This window comes from Portunus trituberculatus, chromosome 32 (assembly GCF_017591435.1).
Source record: "Portunus trituberculatus isolate SZX2019 chromosome 32, ASM1759143v1, whole genome shotgun sequence".
Classification (NCBI taxonomy): Eukaryota; Metazoa; Arthropoda; class Malacostraca; order Decapoda; family Portunidae; genus Portunus; species Portunus trituberculatus.
Window position 1 is genome coordinate 11,884,597 of NC_059286.1, and position 19,043 is coordinate 11,903,639.

Consider the following 19,043-nt stretch of genomic DNA (forward strand, 5'->3'; position numbering starts at 1 on the left):
ACACCAGTTTAATAACACAGAAGGAAGAACAAATGAAGGGAAAATTGAAGAACAGGAAGGAAGAAGCAAGAGGTGATGATTAAAGGAAAGATGACACAAAGAAGAAAGAAAAGCAAGACATTAATGGCAAAAATACTCATAATTGATGTTTTAAAGAGAGAGAGAGAGAGAGAGAGAGAGAGAGAGAGAGAGAGAGAGAGAGAGAGATTGAGAGAGAGATAATAGTGTATATATATGATTTCCTTCCCGCTTGTCTCTCTCTTCTCTTTCATAAGTAATTGGTTAGCTGATGGCGATGCTCCCCTCCTCCCCTCTCTCTCCTCTCTCTCTCTCTCTCTCTCTCTCTCTCTCGTGGTGGTGATGGTTTCCTGGTTCTCGTTTTCTATCTCCGGCTAATGAAAAATTCACCCCCCTATGAGACTACAAGCCGTTTTCTTCTTGGCCAGGGGAACTGACTTATTGATGGAGCAAATCTGGACAGAATAGAATACAAGTTTATTCTTCCTGTGTTCTTCCATATGAAAGTGCAATTAACCCCTTCAGTACTGGGACACAATTTTACCTTGGGATTTACGTACGATTAGACCATTTTATTAACATTAGGAAGGGTCTATGGAGGTGAGAAGATTAATGGCCTGAGTTTTCACTACTTTAACCCCTTCAGTACGGGGACACATTTTTACCTTGGGATTTACGTACGATTAGACCATTTTATTGACATTAGGAAGAATGAAAAAGTCTATGGAGGTCAGAAGATTAATGGCCACAGTTTTCACTATTTTAATCCCCCATATACTGGGACACATTTTTACCTTGGGATTTGTGTACGATTAGACCATTTTATTGACATTAGGAAGGGTCTATGGAGGTCAGAAGATTAATGGCCACAGTTTTCACTATTTCAATCCCCCACATAAGTTTCTGAAGCAGTGTAAAATGACCAAATAGCAAGCAGAGTGAATATCGAAACGCGTCATGGTACTGAAGGGGTAAAATGAGCAAATGAATAGAAATAAATAAGTGAATTCTTTGATATGATAAACAAGAGTAGATAAAAATAATTGTTAGGCAAAGTGAATAAGTTATTAAGACTAAATGATGAAATACATGTACGACTACAAAAAAAAAAAATAATAATAATAAAAAAAATAATGATAGTGGCAAAGAGAGAATTAAACTTGTCGATTGAAAGACGAGATTGTACGAACTGATGACAAAAGAAAAAAAATAATACTAAACAAATAAACAGCAAGATAAAAATGACAACTGAAATAAAAGAAAAGGGTAAAACAAACCAAACAACCAAAATGCCAAGAAATAAAAATAAAGAAAAAAAAACGAAAAAACGGAGAAAACGAAACTGATCATAAGAAAATCTGAAATAAAAACGAAAAAAACACAAATAAAAACTCAAACATAACAAAGAAAAATAAACAAAGAACCAAAAATTATCTCCCTTGTTGAATAATGAGAGAGAGAGAGAGAGAGAGAGAGAGAGAGAGAGAGAGAGAGAGAGAGAGAGAGAGAGAGAGAGAGGCGTGTGTGAGGGCGCGCTGGAGCCTCTTTGCCACAGTGTTTAATTACTCAAACACAAAGACGACACACTTCCCTTGGTAAGCGAAGCGGGGAGGGGGGGGCGGGGAGATAATCGTGGAGGGTAGAGGGGAGAGTAGAGATGGGAGAGATGGGGGCCTGGGGTGGGTTTGAAGATGAGGAGGAGGAGGAGGAGGAGGAGGAGGAGGAGGAGGAGGAGGAGGAGGAGGAGGAGGAGGAGGAGGAGGAGGAGGAGTAGGAGGTTTTACAAGACTACAGAATACTAGTGATCTGATTAGTGTGTGTGTGTGTGTGTGTGTGTGTGTGTGTGTGTGTGTGTGTGTGTGTGTGTGTGTGTGTGTGTGTGTGTGTGTGTGTGTGTGTGTGTGTGTGTGTGTGTGTGTGTGGTGGTCAAGGTTTGTCCAATTCAACGGTTCTGTATAAGAGGATTAACTCATTACTCACAACACTTAATGACTCGACTAAACCGATTATATTATTACTACTACCACTAACAACAACAACAACAACAACGACGACTGATCTTTCTTACTGACAAAATTTATTGAGTATCGGATCCCTTTGTTTTGATTTATGCAGTTAATACATTTCTATCTTTCTTTTCCTTTTAGTTACGTAAAGGGAGCTGGCTAAGGGAAAGAGGATTAACCCCTTCAGTACCATGACGCCTTTCCATACTCATTTTTTTATGAAGGGAAGAGAACCAGCCAAGGGAAAAAAAAAAAGGCCCACTTGAATGCTGGATCTCTACAAAGTGAAAAAACGTCAGCCAAAATTAGGGAGCAAATGTCTCGATACCTCCCTCTTAAAAAGTCGTAGGATGTCGGAAATACAGATGCAGGGAGGGAGTTCCAGAGTTTACCAGTGAAAGGGATGAATGATTGAGCGTACTGGTTAACTCTTGCATTAGAGAGTTGGACAGAATAGGGATGAGAGGAAGAAGAAAGCCTTGTGCAGTTTACTATTTGATGATTCTATACAGCTTTAGAAACTTATGTGCGGGATTAAAATAGTGAAGACTGTGGCTATTAATATTCTGACCTCCAAAGATCCTTCGTAATGTCAATAAAATGGTCTAATTGTACACAAATCTTAAAGTAAAAATATATCCCAGTTTTGAAGGAGTAAAGGAAGAAAATACCCAGCTACACTAATACTGCCAGGAATAAATGAATAAATAGATAAACAAACAGAGGAAGACATGCAAACAGGTAGAGTAGTTTAGTTTCAGCCAGTCAAGCAATCTAATTTATCTATCTACCTTTTCTTCCAGCTCATTCTACCTATCAATTTATCTGCATACCTATTTACCTATCCTCCCCTTCTCTTTCCAAAAATAAATGAAAAAGTAGATGAATAAGTAGATAGAAAATGCAGAGACAGACAGAACAAAGGTTTAATATAATCTAAGTTTCTAAAGTCCTTCAATATTAAAAGAAACAAGAAAACATGCAACTTCCACCAACAAGAAAGAAAGACATTTTTTTCTGCAGTCTTCCTCTAGTTTCCTTTACTTTTCCTCCCTTTCCTTCCTTACTCTACTTGTCTATCGTTCCCTAGCCCTACCTATCTATCTATCTATCCTTTATACTCATCTACCTCCCCCATTCCCTTCCCAGCCTCAACAAAACGCATCTTAATCACTACTTTCCTTCTGCCCGGCTTCTCTTCCTTCCTTCACGTATTAAAAAGTAAACACTCAATAGAAAAAAAGACTTGGGTGAACGTCCTGCCACGTATACAACAAGAAGGCAGCTGAGGTCGGGTGGTGGGTGTGTGGGAGGAAGAGAGGGAGGGTGGGAGGGAGGGAGGGAGGGGAGAGAGAGAGAGAGAGAGAGAGAGAGAGAGAGAGAGAGAGAGAGAGAGAGAGAGAGAGAGAGAGAGAGAGAGAGAGAGATTTGTGATTAGGGTTTGAAGAGATAACGGATGGTAAGAAGAAGAAGAAGAAGAAGAAGAAGAAGAAGAAGAAGAAGAAGAAGAAGAAGAAGAAGAAGAAGAAGAAGAAGAAGAAGAAGAAAAGAATGAATGAAGGAAAGAAAGAAATAAGAAAAAGAACAATGAAAATACATAACCAAAAACAACAACAACAAAAAAAAAAAAAAACAGCAAGGACATGAACAACAAGAAAAAGAATAAGAAAATACCAACACTCTCTCTCTCTCTCTCTCTCTCTCTACTCACTCACACAATCTTATTTACTCTATTTCTTTACCAGTTTCCATGCCAAGAGAGAGAGAGAGAGAGAGAGAGAGAGAGAGAGAGAGAGAGAGAGAGAGAGAGAGAGAGAGAGAGAGAGAGAGAGGAACAGGTGTTTGGAGAGATGAAAACAATGATAACACTAGCAAGCATAATTTTTCCCCCTCCTTATGACAACCAAAAGTGCTTCTCGTAGGAATGAAAAATGCAACACCTTCATTTTTTTTTGTATCAATTTATGTTTTTTCTTCCCACAAACTCACAAAAAAGAAGAAAAAAGATAGAAAAAAGAAGAAAAAAGAAAAAAAAAACTACAATAGCGACTCAATAAACAACAACAACAACAACAATAACAACAACAACAACTACTACTACTACTACTACTACCACCACTGCCACAATACCTAAAATTAGCCGCATTCCTAACTTGAGCTGCCACCTCAGAACCCACCTTATGCAATACTATAGTGGAGAAAGTGGAGTGGAGGAGGAGGAGGAGGAGGAGGAGGAGGAGGAGGAGGAGGAGGAGGAGGAGGAGGAGGAGGAGGAGCAAGGTAGCGTGTGAAGGGCGGGGCTGGAACAGAGAATAGAAAGGGACTAGATAATAATAAGGTGGAAGAAGTGGAACGGAAGACGAGGAAGAGATAAAAGGGGGAAAAAAAGATAATTGACAGGAATAGAGAGAAAATAGAATAATTGACGGGGAAATAGAGAAACTTGATAAGAATAAAGGCCAAACACCGAATGTAAGAGGGAAGAAAGAAAATAGGAGAAAAATCAGAAGGAGAGATAGAAGAGAAAAAAAGATAATTGACAGGAATAGAGAAAATAGAATAACTGACGGAAAAAAAAACATGATAAGAATAAAGGCCAAAAAACGAACGTAAGAGAGATGGAGAAGATAGAAGAAGAATAAGGAGAGATAGAAGAGAAAAAAAGATAATTGAAAGGAATAGAGAGAAAACAGAATAATTTAAGGGAAAATAGAGAAACATGATAAAAAACAAAGAGAGGAAGAAGAAGAAGACAGGAAACAGAAGAACTAAGAAGAATGAGAGGAGGAAAATGGAATGAAAAAAAAAAGGAATTAACAGGAATAGAGACAAAACAATAATTGAAGGAAAATAGAGAAACACGACAAAAATAAGGAGGAAAAACACGAATTGAAGAGAGAGGAAGAGATAAAATAAAGGAAAATAAGAAGAATATGATGAGAAAAATGGAAGGAAAGATAAAACTGACAGGAATGGAGAGAATACAGAATAATTGAAGGAAAGAAAGAAAAATAGTAGAAGAATGAAGAATAAAACAAGAATTACAGAGAGGAAGAAGGAAAACAAGGAACTAAGAAGAATGAAGGAAAAGAGAGGAAGGAAAAAAGAAACAGAACAGTAAGACAAACAGAATAACTAAAGGAAATAGAGAAAGATGACAAGAAAAATAAGTAGAAGAAATATTGAAAGAAAGAAAGAAAAAATAGATTAATTTGAGAGGAATGTGAGAGAAGGACGAGAAAATTGAAGAAAAATACAAAGGAAAACAAAACAATTCAAGAAAAAGAAAATAAATAAAAAGAGTAAAAGGAGAGGAATAAAGGAAGAGGAAGAATAAAGAGGATTAAGAGAGAAAAAAAAAACGAGAGAAAGAATAAAATAGGAAAGAGGAAAGAGGAGATATGAAAGAGAAATATGGAAGAGACAAGTGACAGAGAAAGATGGAAGAGAAAGAAAAGATTGAAGGAAAAGAAGAAAAGGAAAGGAGAAACATGAAAGAAACGGGGAGAACAGAAAACAAAAGAAGGATTGAAGGAGGAGAGAGAGAGAGAGAAAGAAGACACAGAGAGAGAAAGAGAACAAGAAAATATGCAATAAGGGAGAAAAGTAAGACGTAAGAAGAGAAAAGAAAACAAAGAAAGGGAAAACAAAGGAGAAAAACAAAACAATAATAAAGAAAGATGAGAAAAGAAAAAAAATGAAAGAATGAATAAAAGAAAAGAAAAATAATTAAAAACAAACAGGAGAGAGAGAGAGAGAGAGAGAGAGAGAGAGAGAGAGAGAGAGAGAGAGAGAGAGAGAGAGAGAGAGAGAGAGAGAGAGAGAGAGAGAGAGAGAGAGAGAGAGGGAAACAGAGGAACAATAAAGCAAAATTGAAGGAGATAGAAGAGAAAAGGAAGAGGCGTAGAGGGGATGAAAGGGGGAGATAGGAGGAAATAGAAGAGCAGGAATAAAAGAAAAAGGGAATAGAAAGGAGGGGAAGACAAAGGGAGGAAAGAAGAGAGGAAACGAGGAATATAGGAAGAAGAGAGAAGGAAATGAAGAGTGCCAACTGTGATTTGTGGAGGAGGAGGAGGAGGAGGAGGAGGAGGAGGAGGAGGAGGAGGAGGAGGAGGAGGAGGAGGAGATCGAAAGATATAACAAATAAAATAAAATAAAACAAATAAATAAATACATGTCACTGTTTGGGAAGATTAAAAAATCAAATAGAAGAAAATGAAATGAAGAAAAAAAGAGAGAAACAAGAAAATATTGAAATGTTAATCGGATGGTCATGACAGGAGGAGGAGGAGAAGAGAGGAGGAGGAGGAGGAGGAGGAGGAGGAGGAGGAGGAGGAGGAGGAGGAGGAGGTCAACAAGTAATCTAAAAAAAAGTAAATAAGCAGAAAAAATAAATGAAGATAAACAACAAATAAATAGAGAGAGAGAGAGAGAGAGAGAGAGAGAGAGAGAGAGAGAGAGAGAGAGAGAGAGAGAGAGAGAGAGAGAGAGAGAGAGAGAGAGAGAGAGAGAGAGAGAGAGAGAGTAAAGTTGTTCTTCGCATGTCAGTCCAAGATGAGGAAAAAAGCAACCATGAAAAAAGAAAAAAAAAAAAAAAAAAACATATGAAATTACATATGAGAGAGAGAGAGAGAGAGAGAGAGAGAGAGAGAGAGAGAGAGAGAGAGAGAGAGAGAGAGAGAGAGAGAGAGAGAGAGAGAAATACCCTCTTTCCATCCTCCCTCTACCACTAACCTAACATATAAAATAAATAAATAAAAATATAAACTGAAGGAAACGTGTTGCAAAAAAAGAAACTAACGAAAAATGACGGAAAATATGAAAAAAATATGAAAAAAGAAAAAGAAGAAAACACATGAACACTTATTTGAAGGTGTACTGATTAAACCACCGCCAAATCTTTCCCCTTTCCAGCTATTCCCCTATGACATGAAGGAAAATGGCAATGAAAAAAAGAAAAAAAGGAAAAAAAAAATACATGAAAACATATCAACACATGTCTTTAACCTCTTCAGTACTGGAACGCATTTTTCCCTCGAGTTTGGATACGATTAGACTATTTTGTTGACATTAGGAAGGGTCTATGGAGGTCAGAAGATTAATGGCCAAAGTCTACACTATTCTAATCCCCACATAAGTTTCTGAAGCTGTATAAAATCACCGAACAGTAAGCAGAATGAATATGAAAACGCGTCCTTGTACTGAAAGGGTTAATAGTGAAGGAATCTTGCTAATCTTCAGTACCACTACCATATCTACCTCGCTTTTCCAGCTACTCACCTATAACATGAAGGAAAATACTAAAAAAAAAAGAGGAAAAAAAAAAAAAACATGAAAACATTTATAGACGTTCTTTTAACCAGTAGATTTTCCCGCCCTTCTAGATACTCACCTATGACATACGAGTACCCATCGAGATTGAGGAAGCAGCGAGAGACGGGCGTGCCACCTCCTCCCCTGTTCTTGGCGTACTGACGATGAATGCGGCGAACTGGATCACTGTTACTCTTGTGCAGCGTCTCCTTGCCGGCCGCCAGTTTACGCCCGGGCGAGGCCATAGCGGGACCTCTTCACGTAAGCATGTCCCGAGCTCTGAGGGGGTTGTGGGGCCAATTAAGGCAGGTGTGAGGCCAAACAGACCCCGCCCTCATACTGCTGACAAAGGGGTATGCTTGTTTACTCAGGGCATCTTCCAGGGGGCGTGTGTGTCACCGTGGGAGGATATGACTGCTTGGTGTGGGGTTAGTAACATGCATGGGAGGTTTGGTGTTACTACCTGGTGGTTTTCCTTACTGCTCTTTCGCCATTGTCTTTGTCAAGGAGTTAAATTTGCTGGTTTGCCAATTGTCACTTATATTATTTTTTCTATTTTTAGTACAAGTGTTTATTTTTTATCTATTTTTCTTTCTTTATTTTTTTTTTGTTCTGTAAAGACGAGTACACTAACTTTTTTTCTTTCTTTCTTTTATTAGCACTATTTTCACTGTTGTTCTGCACCGAAGGAGGAGAATCTGGCGGTGTTTTCCTCAGCCTTCACCTCTTCTCTTCTCTTCCTCCTCCGTGTTTTCTCTTTTCCTTTTTCTGCGTGTTTTTTTTTTTACTTTTCTCTCTCTCTCTCTCTCTCTCTCTCTCTCTCTCTCTCTCTCTCTCTCTCTCTCTCTCTCTCTCTCTCTCTCTCACTTTCCCGAAAACTGCCAACTCGCTAATCAGTTTCCTTGTGTTTTCTGAAAGACAAATTACTGACTCGTGAATTTTTTAGAAGAAAGTTTTTATCAATCTTTTTCTTTCATGTCTTGAGTGAATTTCCGTTTTCTTTACCCGACAAGAAAACGAAAACAAACGAAAAGAAAACGAAAAAAAAAAAAAATTACAAGAAAGCGAAGCGAGACACTATTTCGTTCGAGGATCTACACACACACACACACACACACACACACACACACACACACACACACACACACACACACACACACACACACACACACACACGTTACGAGACAAGAAGAGAACAAACAACTTCAAAAGAAACAAAAATGAGACTTCTGTTAATTGTTAATCATGACGCGAACGTTTGATGGAAATTTGTCTTTTTTTATATACCTCCTCCATTGCAGTGTGTGTGTGTGTGTGTGTGTGTGTGTGTGTGTGTGTGTGTGTGTGTGTGTGTGTGTGTGTGAGAGAGAGAGAGAGAGAGAGAGATTGACGTCATCGATAAAAGAAAAGATAGCAGGAAAGGAGGAAAAAAATGAATTAATGTCACAACCACCTGCTTCATAGTGACACAGTTTCTTTACGTTCGTGCAAAACAGTCACGCTTCATTTCATGCCACGTCTCCTTAGGCTTCATTTTTCCCCTCCTCCTCCTCCTCTTCCTCCTCCTTTTTCTCCTCCTCCTCCTCCTCCTCCTCTTCTTCCTCCAACGGTTACTTCTATTTATATCTTTGTTGTTGTTGTTGTTGTTGTTGTTGTTCTCCCTTCCCTATTAGTTATTATCATGTGCTTTTCTTCTATTAATATCTCTTGCTCCTCCTTCCCGTCCTCCTCCTCCTCCTCCTCCTCCTCCTTCTTCCTTTGTTCTACCTTCCTTCTCTTCCTCTTCTTCTTTTCTTTTTATTTCCCTTAATTTTTCTACTTTTTTTCGCCTCGTCCTTCTCCTCTTTCTCCTTTTCTTTCATTATTTTTCTCCTCTTCCTCTTTCTACTATTACTACCCTTCTTTCTTTTCCATTCTATTTTTCTTTTTCCCTTTTATCTTCCTTCTCTTTATTTTAATTCTTTCTACGACTACCATCACCACCACCACCACCACCACTACTACCACTACTACTACTACTACTACTACTACTACTACTAAACAACTATAATTATCACTACCACCTGAAATAAATATACATAAAACTACTACTATCACCACCACCACCATCACTATTATTACTACTACTACTACTACTGTTACTATTAATACATTCCTCCTCCTCCTCCTCCTTCTCCTCCTCCTCTTCCTTCGCCTTTTCTCCTTCTACTAGTTAATTATTTCGCCGTGTCTTTGAAGGGCGCCTCTTTTTTAAATGGCAAAGAATAGCTGGTGATGGATTAGAACGGAAAATATTCTCTCTCTCTCTCTCTCTCTCTCTCTCTCTCTCTCTCTCTCTCTCTGGATATTCGTCTTTAATTTTGAGGAGAACTTTACCTGTTTTTTTTATTTTTTTTTCTCTATTTTTATTCAGTTTCCGTTTCTCGCTTTTTTTCCTCAATTTTCATTCTTTTATTATTTTTTTTTATTCATTATTTTATCATTTTTGTTTTTTCAGATGTTTTTTCTCTTCTTTTTATTTTTTCTAATGCCTTTCTTTCACTCGTCAACGCAGGAATGATTTTTGACTCATTCTCTCTCTCTCTCTCTCTCTCTCTCTCTCTCTCTCTCTCTCTCTCTCCCATATTGAGTGAACAAAATAATGGAACCTTTCGTTTTTGTTTGTCTGGCTATCTATCTACCTGTCTATCTGTCTATCTATCTGTCTGTCTGTCTATCTGTCTGTCTGTCTGTCTATCTATATGTCTGCCTGTCTGTCTGTCTGCCTGTCTATCTTTCAGGTTTCAAAGACAACGGAAGGGAGAAAAATAAAGATTCACCTCTCTCTCTCTCTCTCTCTCTCTCTCTCTCTCTCACCTAACCTTAATTAAAGAAAAGACTTCTAAAAGGTCTCGAACTATAATAAATTAACCCTTTTCAGTCTGCACACACACACACACACAAACACACACACACACACACACTAAGGAGGGTAGAAGAAGAAGAAGAAGAAGAAGAAGAAGAAGAAGAAGAAGAAGAAGAAGAAGAAGAAGAAGAAGAAGAAGAAGAAGAAGAAGAAGAAGAAGAAGAAGAAGAGAAGAAGAGAGAGAGGAGGAGAGAGAGAGAGAGAGAGAGAGAGAGAGAGAGAGAGAGAGAGAGAGAGAGAGAGAGAGAGAGAGAGAGAGAGAGAGAGAGAGAGAGAGAGAGAGAGAGAGAGAGAGAGAGAGATGATTGAGAGACCAATCGACACGAGAGAGAGAGAGAGAGAGAGAGAGAGAGAGAGAGAGAGAGAGAGAGAGAGAGAGAGAGAGAGAGAGAGAGAGAGAGAGCAAAAATGAAAGAAAAGACAAATTACACAAAACTCACGAAATTGGAAAAATAAAAAAGGGAGAAAAAAAGAGTGAAAAGAAAAGGGAAAAAAGCAAGACAGGGAAAATAAAAAAAGGGAAAAAAAGAAGGGAAAAATAAGAAGAGGGAAAAAAGTGAAAAAGAAGGGAAAAGGAAAAGGAAAAAGAAGAAAAATGGGAAAAGAAGAAGGGGAAATGAAAAGGGGAAAAAAGAAGAGGGAAAAATGTGAATCCCTTCCTTGTCACATCCAGATTAATCAGGGCGGGAAAAAAAACGAACCCTGAGCCTACCTGAGGAAAGAGGAAGAGAGGAAGACAGGTGAGAAGGAAAGAAGGAGGAGGAGGAGGAGGAGGAGGAGGAGGAGGAGGAGGAGGAGGAGGAGGAGGAGGAGGAGGAGGAGGAGGAGGAGAAGGAGGAGGAGGAGGAGGAGGATTATATACAGCTTAAAAACTACAGAAGAGGAAAATTAAGGGAATATTTGAGGGGAAAAATAGTTGGAAGAAAAAGAAAAGGAAAATTTTAGGGAAAAATTAGTAAAGGAGGAAAACTGAAGAGGAAAACTATAGGAAGAAATACGTTAGAGAAAAGTTTAAGTGAAAATTTGAACTAGAGAAAAACCGAACACTTAAGTAGATTTCCCAGAGAGAGAGAGAGAGAGAGAGAGAGAGAGAGAGAGAGAGAGAGAGAGAGAGAGAGAGTAAATGGATTAATATTACTCATGGAAAGAGAACAATATATGATTCAAGTTATTGTGTTTTCCTCTCGAATTATGCACTATGCGTGAACTCTCTCTCTCAATGTCACTTAACCTTCCTCTGTCACTGTCTATCTATCTATCTATTTATTTATCTATCTGTCTGTATATCTGTCTGTCTGGCTGTCTTTCTGTCTGTCTGGCTATCTATCTACCTATCTATTTGTCTATCTATGTGTCTGTCTGTCTGTCTGTGTGTCTGTCTATCTTTCAGGTTTCAAAGACAACAGAAGGGAGAAAAATAAAGATTCACCTCTCTCTCTCTCTCTCTCTCTCTCTCTCTCTCTCTCTCTCTCTCTCTCAACAAGTATTTTTGCCAGTAAATTCCCAACACACAAAGATCAATGGGCCTCTCCGCTCAAGAATTTGTTCCGTTTTGGCTAAATTGCAAAGAGGAGAGGCGGGGAGACGCACCAGAGAGAGAGAGAGAGAGAGAGAGAGAGAGAGAGAGAGAGAGAGAGAGAGAGAGAGAGAGAGAGAGAGAGTATAAAGGAAAATGATTTTTCATGTTTGCATAAAAAGGAGGGAAAAGAGAGGATAACGAAGGAAAAGAGGAAAATAAGAAGGCTTATGAGGGTTGTGAAGGAAGGAAGGAAGGGAGAAAGGAAGGAAGGAATGAAGGAAGGAAGAAAGGAAGGAAGGAAAAAAGAATGGAAGAGAGGAAGAAAACAAAGAAAAAGAAAGTAAATAAGTAAGGAAAGAAGGAATTAAAGAAAGCAAGAAAGAAAGAAAGAAAGAAAGAAGGAAGAAGAAGAACGGGAAATAAATGAATAAAAGGAGAAACAGGAGGAATATAAAAAGGAAGAAGAGAAGAAGAATGAAAGAAGAAAGAAAGGTAAGGAAGAGAGAAAGAAGGGAAGATGAGAGAGAGAGAGAGAGAGAGAGAGAGAGAGAGAGAGAGAGAGAGAGAGAGAGAGAGAGGAACAAACACACAATGATAAGAATGTATTATACTTACAAATTAACACAACAACCTCACTTACACATACACACACACACACACACACACACACACACACACACACACAATAAATTCTACATCCATAACAAAAAATAAAAAAATAAATAAAAAACAACTGACTCAAGATAAAAAATAAGAAAAAGTAAAGTAAAAAGTAAAAATAAAAGGAAAACGGACGAGAAAATGAAGAAAAGAAAGTTAGAAAGAAGAAAAACAAGGAAGAAAATAAAAGCGAAAGGAGGAAAATGAATAATAAGAGAGAGAGAGAGAGAGAGGTCACGCACGTGGTAGCTCCGTGTTTTTCGTGGTGTTACAGTGGTTTAACAAAGTGCAGTGTTGTGAAAATTTCAGTGCTTGAAGTGCTAAGTGTCCTGGTGTCCATGTAAAAGTGTAAGGTGTGCTAAGCCTTGCAATAGTGTTGAAAAATCACTTGAAAAGAGTGTTTGTACCCGTGCAGTGACTGAGACCCGGGCCTGACCTGACGCGAGGCCTAAGGCAGCACACAGTTGCCAAATCTCTCCAAGGTAGTTTTTAAACAACCTGTATCTCTCTCCGTGGCTGGTTTGGCTTGACTTGTGGGAGAGGTAGTTAGTGTCGTGTGTTTTTTGTGCGCCTGTGGGGAAGTGCTTTGTGTTCTGTGCCAGTGTTCAGTGTCTGTGTTCACGAGTGTGTTAGTGTCGCACGTGTCGTTTAGAACCAACACTCGTTGTCGCCCCACACCTGGCTTCACAATTCCCCAGGAATCACTTATCCTCTCCCTCAATGTCTAGCCCGCCCATCGCCCCATAGCCAGGCGAGACTTGCCTGGCTACCAGCCACAGAATTGGTGTTGCGTTTGTGGCAAAGCAACACTTAAGACTCAACACGTGAGCTGTGACGAGGAAACCTGCCGTAACCTTTGTCACAACAGCTGCCTTGGGGATACGCCAGTCTTCAAGTGTAGCTACACGGAGCAGCTACGACTCCAAGCAAACATCCCGGACCCCGTCACCTACATCATCGAGGAGACTGATACACCCCAACGCCACTACCGGACGACAGTGGGGAGAGTCAGTGGGAGGGCTTGGAGAGAGAGAGCTAGTTTCACTAGTTGAGAAGCTCACTGAGGAAGCCTCTCAACAAAACTGTGTGATTAAGTCCCTCCAGGACGACCGAGACTTGATCATACAACACAGAGACGTGTTTGCTGCGGCTCTCAGAGTAGCAGACAGGCTGATAGCGTCAAAACAGCGCCAGACGCAAGTAGCCACACGCTCTCAGGCAGTCAGCGCCCACGCAGAGTCAATTGACGAACACTGGGAGGTGGTTTGTCAGGACTCTGAGAGGTGGAGGACGTGGTGGAGCTCGGATAAACCGCAACAGCTCCGCCACTCAGCTGTTTTCTCAACTTCCACCTTCCCTTCGCCTGCCCGGGAAACAACGACCGCTCCGCCTACCTCCACTGCTTCCATCGCCACACAGAGCGACTGTGACACCTCCCCAGCGTCTACTGTCACTCCTTCTGCCACACAGAGTGACTGCTCGGTACTCACTACCACGTCTACCGCCACACAGAGCAGCAGGGACTCTTCCTCCATAAATACAGCGAACGGAGTAGATCGCGGTGCCTCTGTTCGCCCACGAACCTCTCCTCAGACCACTTCAGGAGATTGGAGAAAAAAGAAAACTAAGAGGGAAGTGCAGCAGGACGCGAGGAAGGTGTCCAGCGAAGGACTGAGGACTCACCAGGCCACCAAGCAGACACAAAAGCGAGCCAAGGCAAAAGTGTGTGAGTACTGCTCACGGAAAGGACACACTTCTGCTACTTGCCACGCCAGAACTGACGATTTACGTCAGAGCGTCTCCTACAGCGGCTCCTTACGGTGGAAAGACACACAGCCACACCCTTCCCACCTGCAGCGCCTCAGCCCGCCCACCACCTCACTTCATTTCAGTCCTTACCACAACCTCGCCCACTCCTTCCTCAGCCTGGTATCTGGAATCAGAGCCAGGGGCGGCAGTGGACCACTCCTCTTCACCAGTACCAGCAGTCGGCCGCGGACCCTAACCACCACCTCGGACTAGCAGGCCTCGCTCACTACCATCCCTCACCATGGTACAGCCAGCTTGCCCCGCCGCCAACTAAAGGTCGTCTCTAGCAACGTCCGTGGTCTCCGGACTAACCTTGCAGACTTATACCACAACTGTGTGCAACGACACAATGCAGACGTTGTTGTGGTGACAGAGACATGGCTGAACAGTGAGGTGGAGCCCACGTATGGCAGGATGCAGGGCTTCACCCACTGGGTGAGGAGGGACCGACAGGAGCGAACAGGAGGTGGAGTGGCTGTCTGCTTCAAGGAAGGAATGCAGGCCCAGCTACTCGACATAGACACGCCTCCACTGATGGAGATGATGTACTTCCGAGTAACGCTGGCAGACCGCTCAGCCCTCCTACTGTGTGCCCTGTATCGCCCCCCGCGACAAGGGCCTGACTCACTCCTGTACCTGACTGAGACTTTAGACAACCTGATGATGGCACACAGCTGCAGCCACGTGCTGATTGTGGGGGATCTCAATCACCACCTGGAAAGAGACGCCTACGAGAATCTCCTGAGGTGCAGGGTCTGACAGATCATGTCACCTTCCCACACATGAACGAGGAGGGACATTAGACCCTGTCATCTCAGACTACCAGGAGGACAAGCTTCAGTGTCATCAGCTGGGGCTCGTGGGCAGCTCTGATCATCACGCTGTACTGACACAGCTGGAAGTGGGCGTGGCTCGGGACGAGGCCACCACCCGCACCATCTGGCTGTGGAACAAAGCAGACTGGGCTTCCCTGCGCCGCGACCTGACCCACACCCCATGGGCCACTCTGCTACAGGGAGGAGCAGAGAGTGAAGCACTTGCACTCACCTCTCACCTTCTCGCCCTCCAGAGACGCCACGTCCCACACAGGGAATACACCACCAGACCGACGGATCAGCCATGGTTTGGCTACCGTTGCCGTGTTGCTGCTGAGGCAAAGTATGCTGCCTGGCTCCGCTACAAGAGGAACCCGACTCGGCGCAACAAGGACTTGCATAGGGCTGCATGCAGGAGGATGGTGGTAACCAGCAAGTGGGCCTTAAAAAAGTGGGAGGAAAGCCTGCGCCGGAAACTGTGTGGCACTGGCGTAGGAAACAAAACTTGGTGGTCCTTGTTAAGGACAAACAGGAACTGGCCACCAAGAATCCATCCCTCCCTCAGCAAGCAGGACGGTACTGTCGCCACCAGCAGTAAGGAGAGGGCACAGTTGCTGGCTTCCTTGTTTGCTGGAAAAATGAAGGTGGGGAATCCACAGCAGCCACCGCCTCAGCTGGTCCAGCAATGTGAGAAGACTGTCACCATGGTGGAGGTGACGCATCAGCAGGTGAAGCGATTATTGCGGGGCTGGACACACAGAAAGCCACCGGCCCTGATGACATCAGCCCGCACCTGCTGAAGCGATGCTCCCAGGAACTGGCTGCCCCTCTCACCCAAGTCTTCACAACTTGTGTACGGGAAAACGTCTGGCCTTCAGTGTGGAAGGAGGCTCGAGTAGTTCCTGCACACAAAAAGCTCCAGGACGGACCCAAAAAACTACAGACCCATATCCCTGTTGTCAGTGGTGGGTAAAGTGTTTGAGAGGGTCGTGGCAGAGGTGGTGTGTAGCCATCTCAAGGACAATGCCCTCCTCTCAGACCAACAGTTTGGGTTCAGACCTGGAAGGTCAACCTCCGACCTAATGATGCTTCTCACCAGGCAGTGGCAGGACGCCCTCGACGACGGCAAGGACACTATAGTGGTTGCTTTGGACATAGCTGGAGCTTTTGATAAAGTATGGCACAACGGATTACTGGAAAAGCTTCGTGCTAAAGGCATCCAGGGTGGCTTGCTACGACTCCTGGGAAATTACCTGCAGGACAGAAGCCTCAAGGTGGTTGTCAACGGGCAAACATCTGAGTCCCTGCCTGTGGAGGCATCAGTGCCACAGGGTTCAATTCTTGGCCCACTCCTGTGGAATATCTACGTGGATGATCTTCTCCAGCTACTGCCAGGAGTCAAGGCCTATGCTGATGACTGCACCCTCTCCTATACCTATCCACGCCAGGACAGTGGGCGGGCTGCTGAGGCCATCAATCAGCAGCTACGAGTGATAGAGGAGTGGGGTGCTCGCTGGCAAGTGACATTCGCGCCGGAGAAGACACAGGCAATGGTTGTCTCTCGGTCCCCAGCCGCCATGGCAGCAATGGCAGGAAAGTTGTCTTTGGCGCTGCTGCTCTCCCACTCCAAGATGACGTCAAGATACTTGGAGTGGAGGTGGATCGAGGGCTGAGGTTTGACAGCCATGTCAAACCATTGCCAAGAAAGCCTCTCACAGGATCTCCGCTCTCAGAAGGATCGCCAGTTTCCTCGACAGGAAGGGAGACTGCTGCTGTACAAGGCACAGGTGCGGCCCCACCTTGAGTACGCAGCTCTCTCCTGGATGTCCTGTGCCGCCACACACAGAAGGAGACTGGACAGCATCCAACGCCGCGCCATACGGCTAGTAGATGCTGCAATACCACCTCACCCAGAGCCTGAGCGTCCCTTGATTCACTGGAACACCGCAGAGATGTGGCGGCGATCGTAGTGTTCCATAAGGCACAGGTGCAAAGAGTGCCACATCTGGCAGGGCTGCGTCATCCTCTGAGAGTCACCGCACGGAGCACGAGAACGGTGCTCAATGGTGGTGACGCCGTAGAGGTGCCGCGATCCCACGGGTGTCAGCATCAACGCACCTTCGCAGGACGCGTCTCCAGGATGTGGAACTTGTTCACGGCCGCGGTGCCTCACGTCCAGGAGATGAACACACACAGTGTCAAACTGATGGCACATAAGTGGAGACAGACACTGCCAACTCCTCTGACACTCTTTGTGACGTGACACTCAGTGTAGTGCAGTGCGTGAATAGTGCTAGTGAAGTGAAAAGAACAGTGCTCCATCTTGTATATTATCTATTTTTAAGTCTTGTAAATATTGTAGAGAAATAGATTGTAGTACCCTTAGAATAGGTAGCACACGACAGTGCGCCTTTGGGTACATGTTCTTCTGTATAAATTATGTTTAAATAAAAAAAAAAAAAAGAGAGAGAGAGAGAGAGAGAGAGAGAGAGAGAGAGAGAGAGAGAGAGAGAGAGAGAGAGAGAGAGAGAGAGAGAGAGAGAGAGGAGGAGATAAGAGGAGGAGGAGGAGGAGAGGAGGAGGAGGAGGAGGAGGAGGAGGAGGAGGAGGAGGAGGAGGAGGAGGAGGAGGAGGAGGAAGGAGCCACTCATCTCTCTGACCTCTGCCTCAAAAATCCTTCCCTTCATCCTTTTCAAGCCTCTCTCTCTCTCTCTCTCTCTCTCTCTCTCTCTCTCTGTAACCTCTTCTCCCTCTTTCCTTTTCCTCCAATTTCCTCTCCTTCCTTCCTCTCTAACTTAATCAACATACCTACTTTACTTTCCTTCCTCCTTCCTCCTCCTCCTCCTCCTCCTCCTTCTTCTTCTTCGTCTTCTTCTTCCTCCTCCTCCTCCTCCTCCTCCTCCCTTTACATTTTTACTATATTTCTTTTTCCTCCCTTTTTTCTAGTCACCCCCAATAAAAAATGCAGAAAACAATAAAAAAAAGAAAACTAAGAAAACGAGAGAGAGAGAGAGAGAGAGAGAGAGAGAGAGAGAGAGAGAGAGAGAGAGAGAGAGAGAGAGAGAGAGAGTGGAATCTATGCCTTTATTATCTCAGTACTAAAAAAATGAAAGATGAAAGCAACACAGAAGGAAATAAAGGAGATAACTAATAAAGGGAGATTAATTAAGACGCCCTCCCGTGGCCAAAATAATTAGTACGCCAGCGGGGGACTTCGTGATTGGCTGAAATTAAGCTGGGTGACACGCGGGGCTGCCTGATAATTGGCCAGCCCCATTAGTGACGTCAAAGGCCAGGGAGGAATTTGATTGGTGCTTCAGTGAGTGCTTATGGAAAGGAGTAGATGTGGATACTGGTGAGGTGAGGTGAGGTGTGGTGTGGTGAGGTTTATAGGGTCTGTCTCTTTCTCTCTCTCTCTCTCTCTCTCTCTCAGGCTAAATTAGGTTAAATGTTTGGCGAGTCTCTTTCCCTCTTCAGAAAAAAAAAAACATAAAATAAATAGAAAGATAGAAAGGTAAAGAGAGAAAAACAAACAAACAAACTTTAAAATCCAAACTTCTCACCATCAACTGAACTAAAAGAAAAAAAAATAGAAAGATAGAGAGAGAGAGAGAGAGAGAGAGAGAGAGAGAGAGAGAGAGAGAGAGAGAGAGAGAGAGAGAGAGAGAGAGAGAGAGAGAGAGAACGAACTATCAAATCAAAGTCTTTCCCTCCTTTTCAAATCTCTACCAACACACCTTACCAAACACATTCACCTGAACGCCCCTCCCCCTCCCGGGCCTAATTGCAGCCTCCCCTCACTTGCTTAACGTCCAGGTGGGTGCACGCAACACCTGAGACATCATTACCTAATTAGACCGCCAGGTAAACACAAGTGACACTAAGACACCTGTGCACAAAATTCAGAGGAGGAGGAGGAGGAGGAGGAGGAGGAAGATTATGATGAGTGGAGAGCAACAGCAGAGAATATGTTAGGAAATGAAGAAGAGAAAGAGGAG

General features: G+C 43.0%; 1 protein-coding gene across 7 annotated transcripts in view; it reads right to left on the minus strand.

Moving 5' to 3' along the window:
- The window catches only part of LOC123512049 (calcium/calmodulin-dependent 3',5'-cyclic nucleotide phosphodiesterase 1-like), a 509,263-nt gene that overhangs the window by 128,318 nt on the left and 361,902 nt on the right, over positions 1-19,043 (minus strand). For 6 of the 7 annotated variants that reach the window (XM_045268214.1, XM_045268212.1, XM_045268213.1 and 3 more), the window contains exon 2: positions 7,417-8,248. The exons of the other annotated variant lie outside the window; for it this stretch is intronic. In XM_045268214.1, coding sequence (XP_045124149.1) covers positions 7,417-7,582 — 166 coding nt within the window. In that variant the 5' untranslated portion in view covers positions 7,583-8,248. The remainder of the gene's footprint in view (positions 1-7,416; positions 8,249-19,043) is intronic. 7 annotated transcript variants of the gene reach the window in all.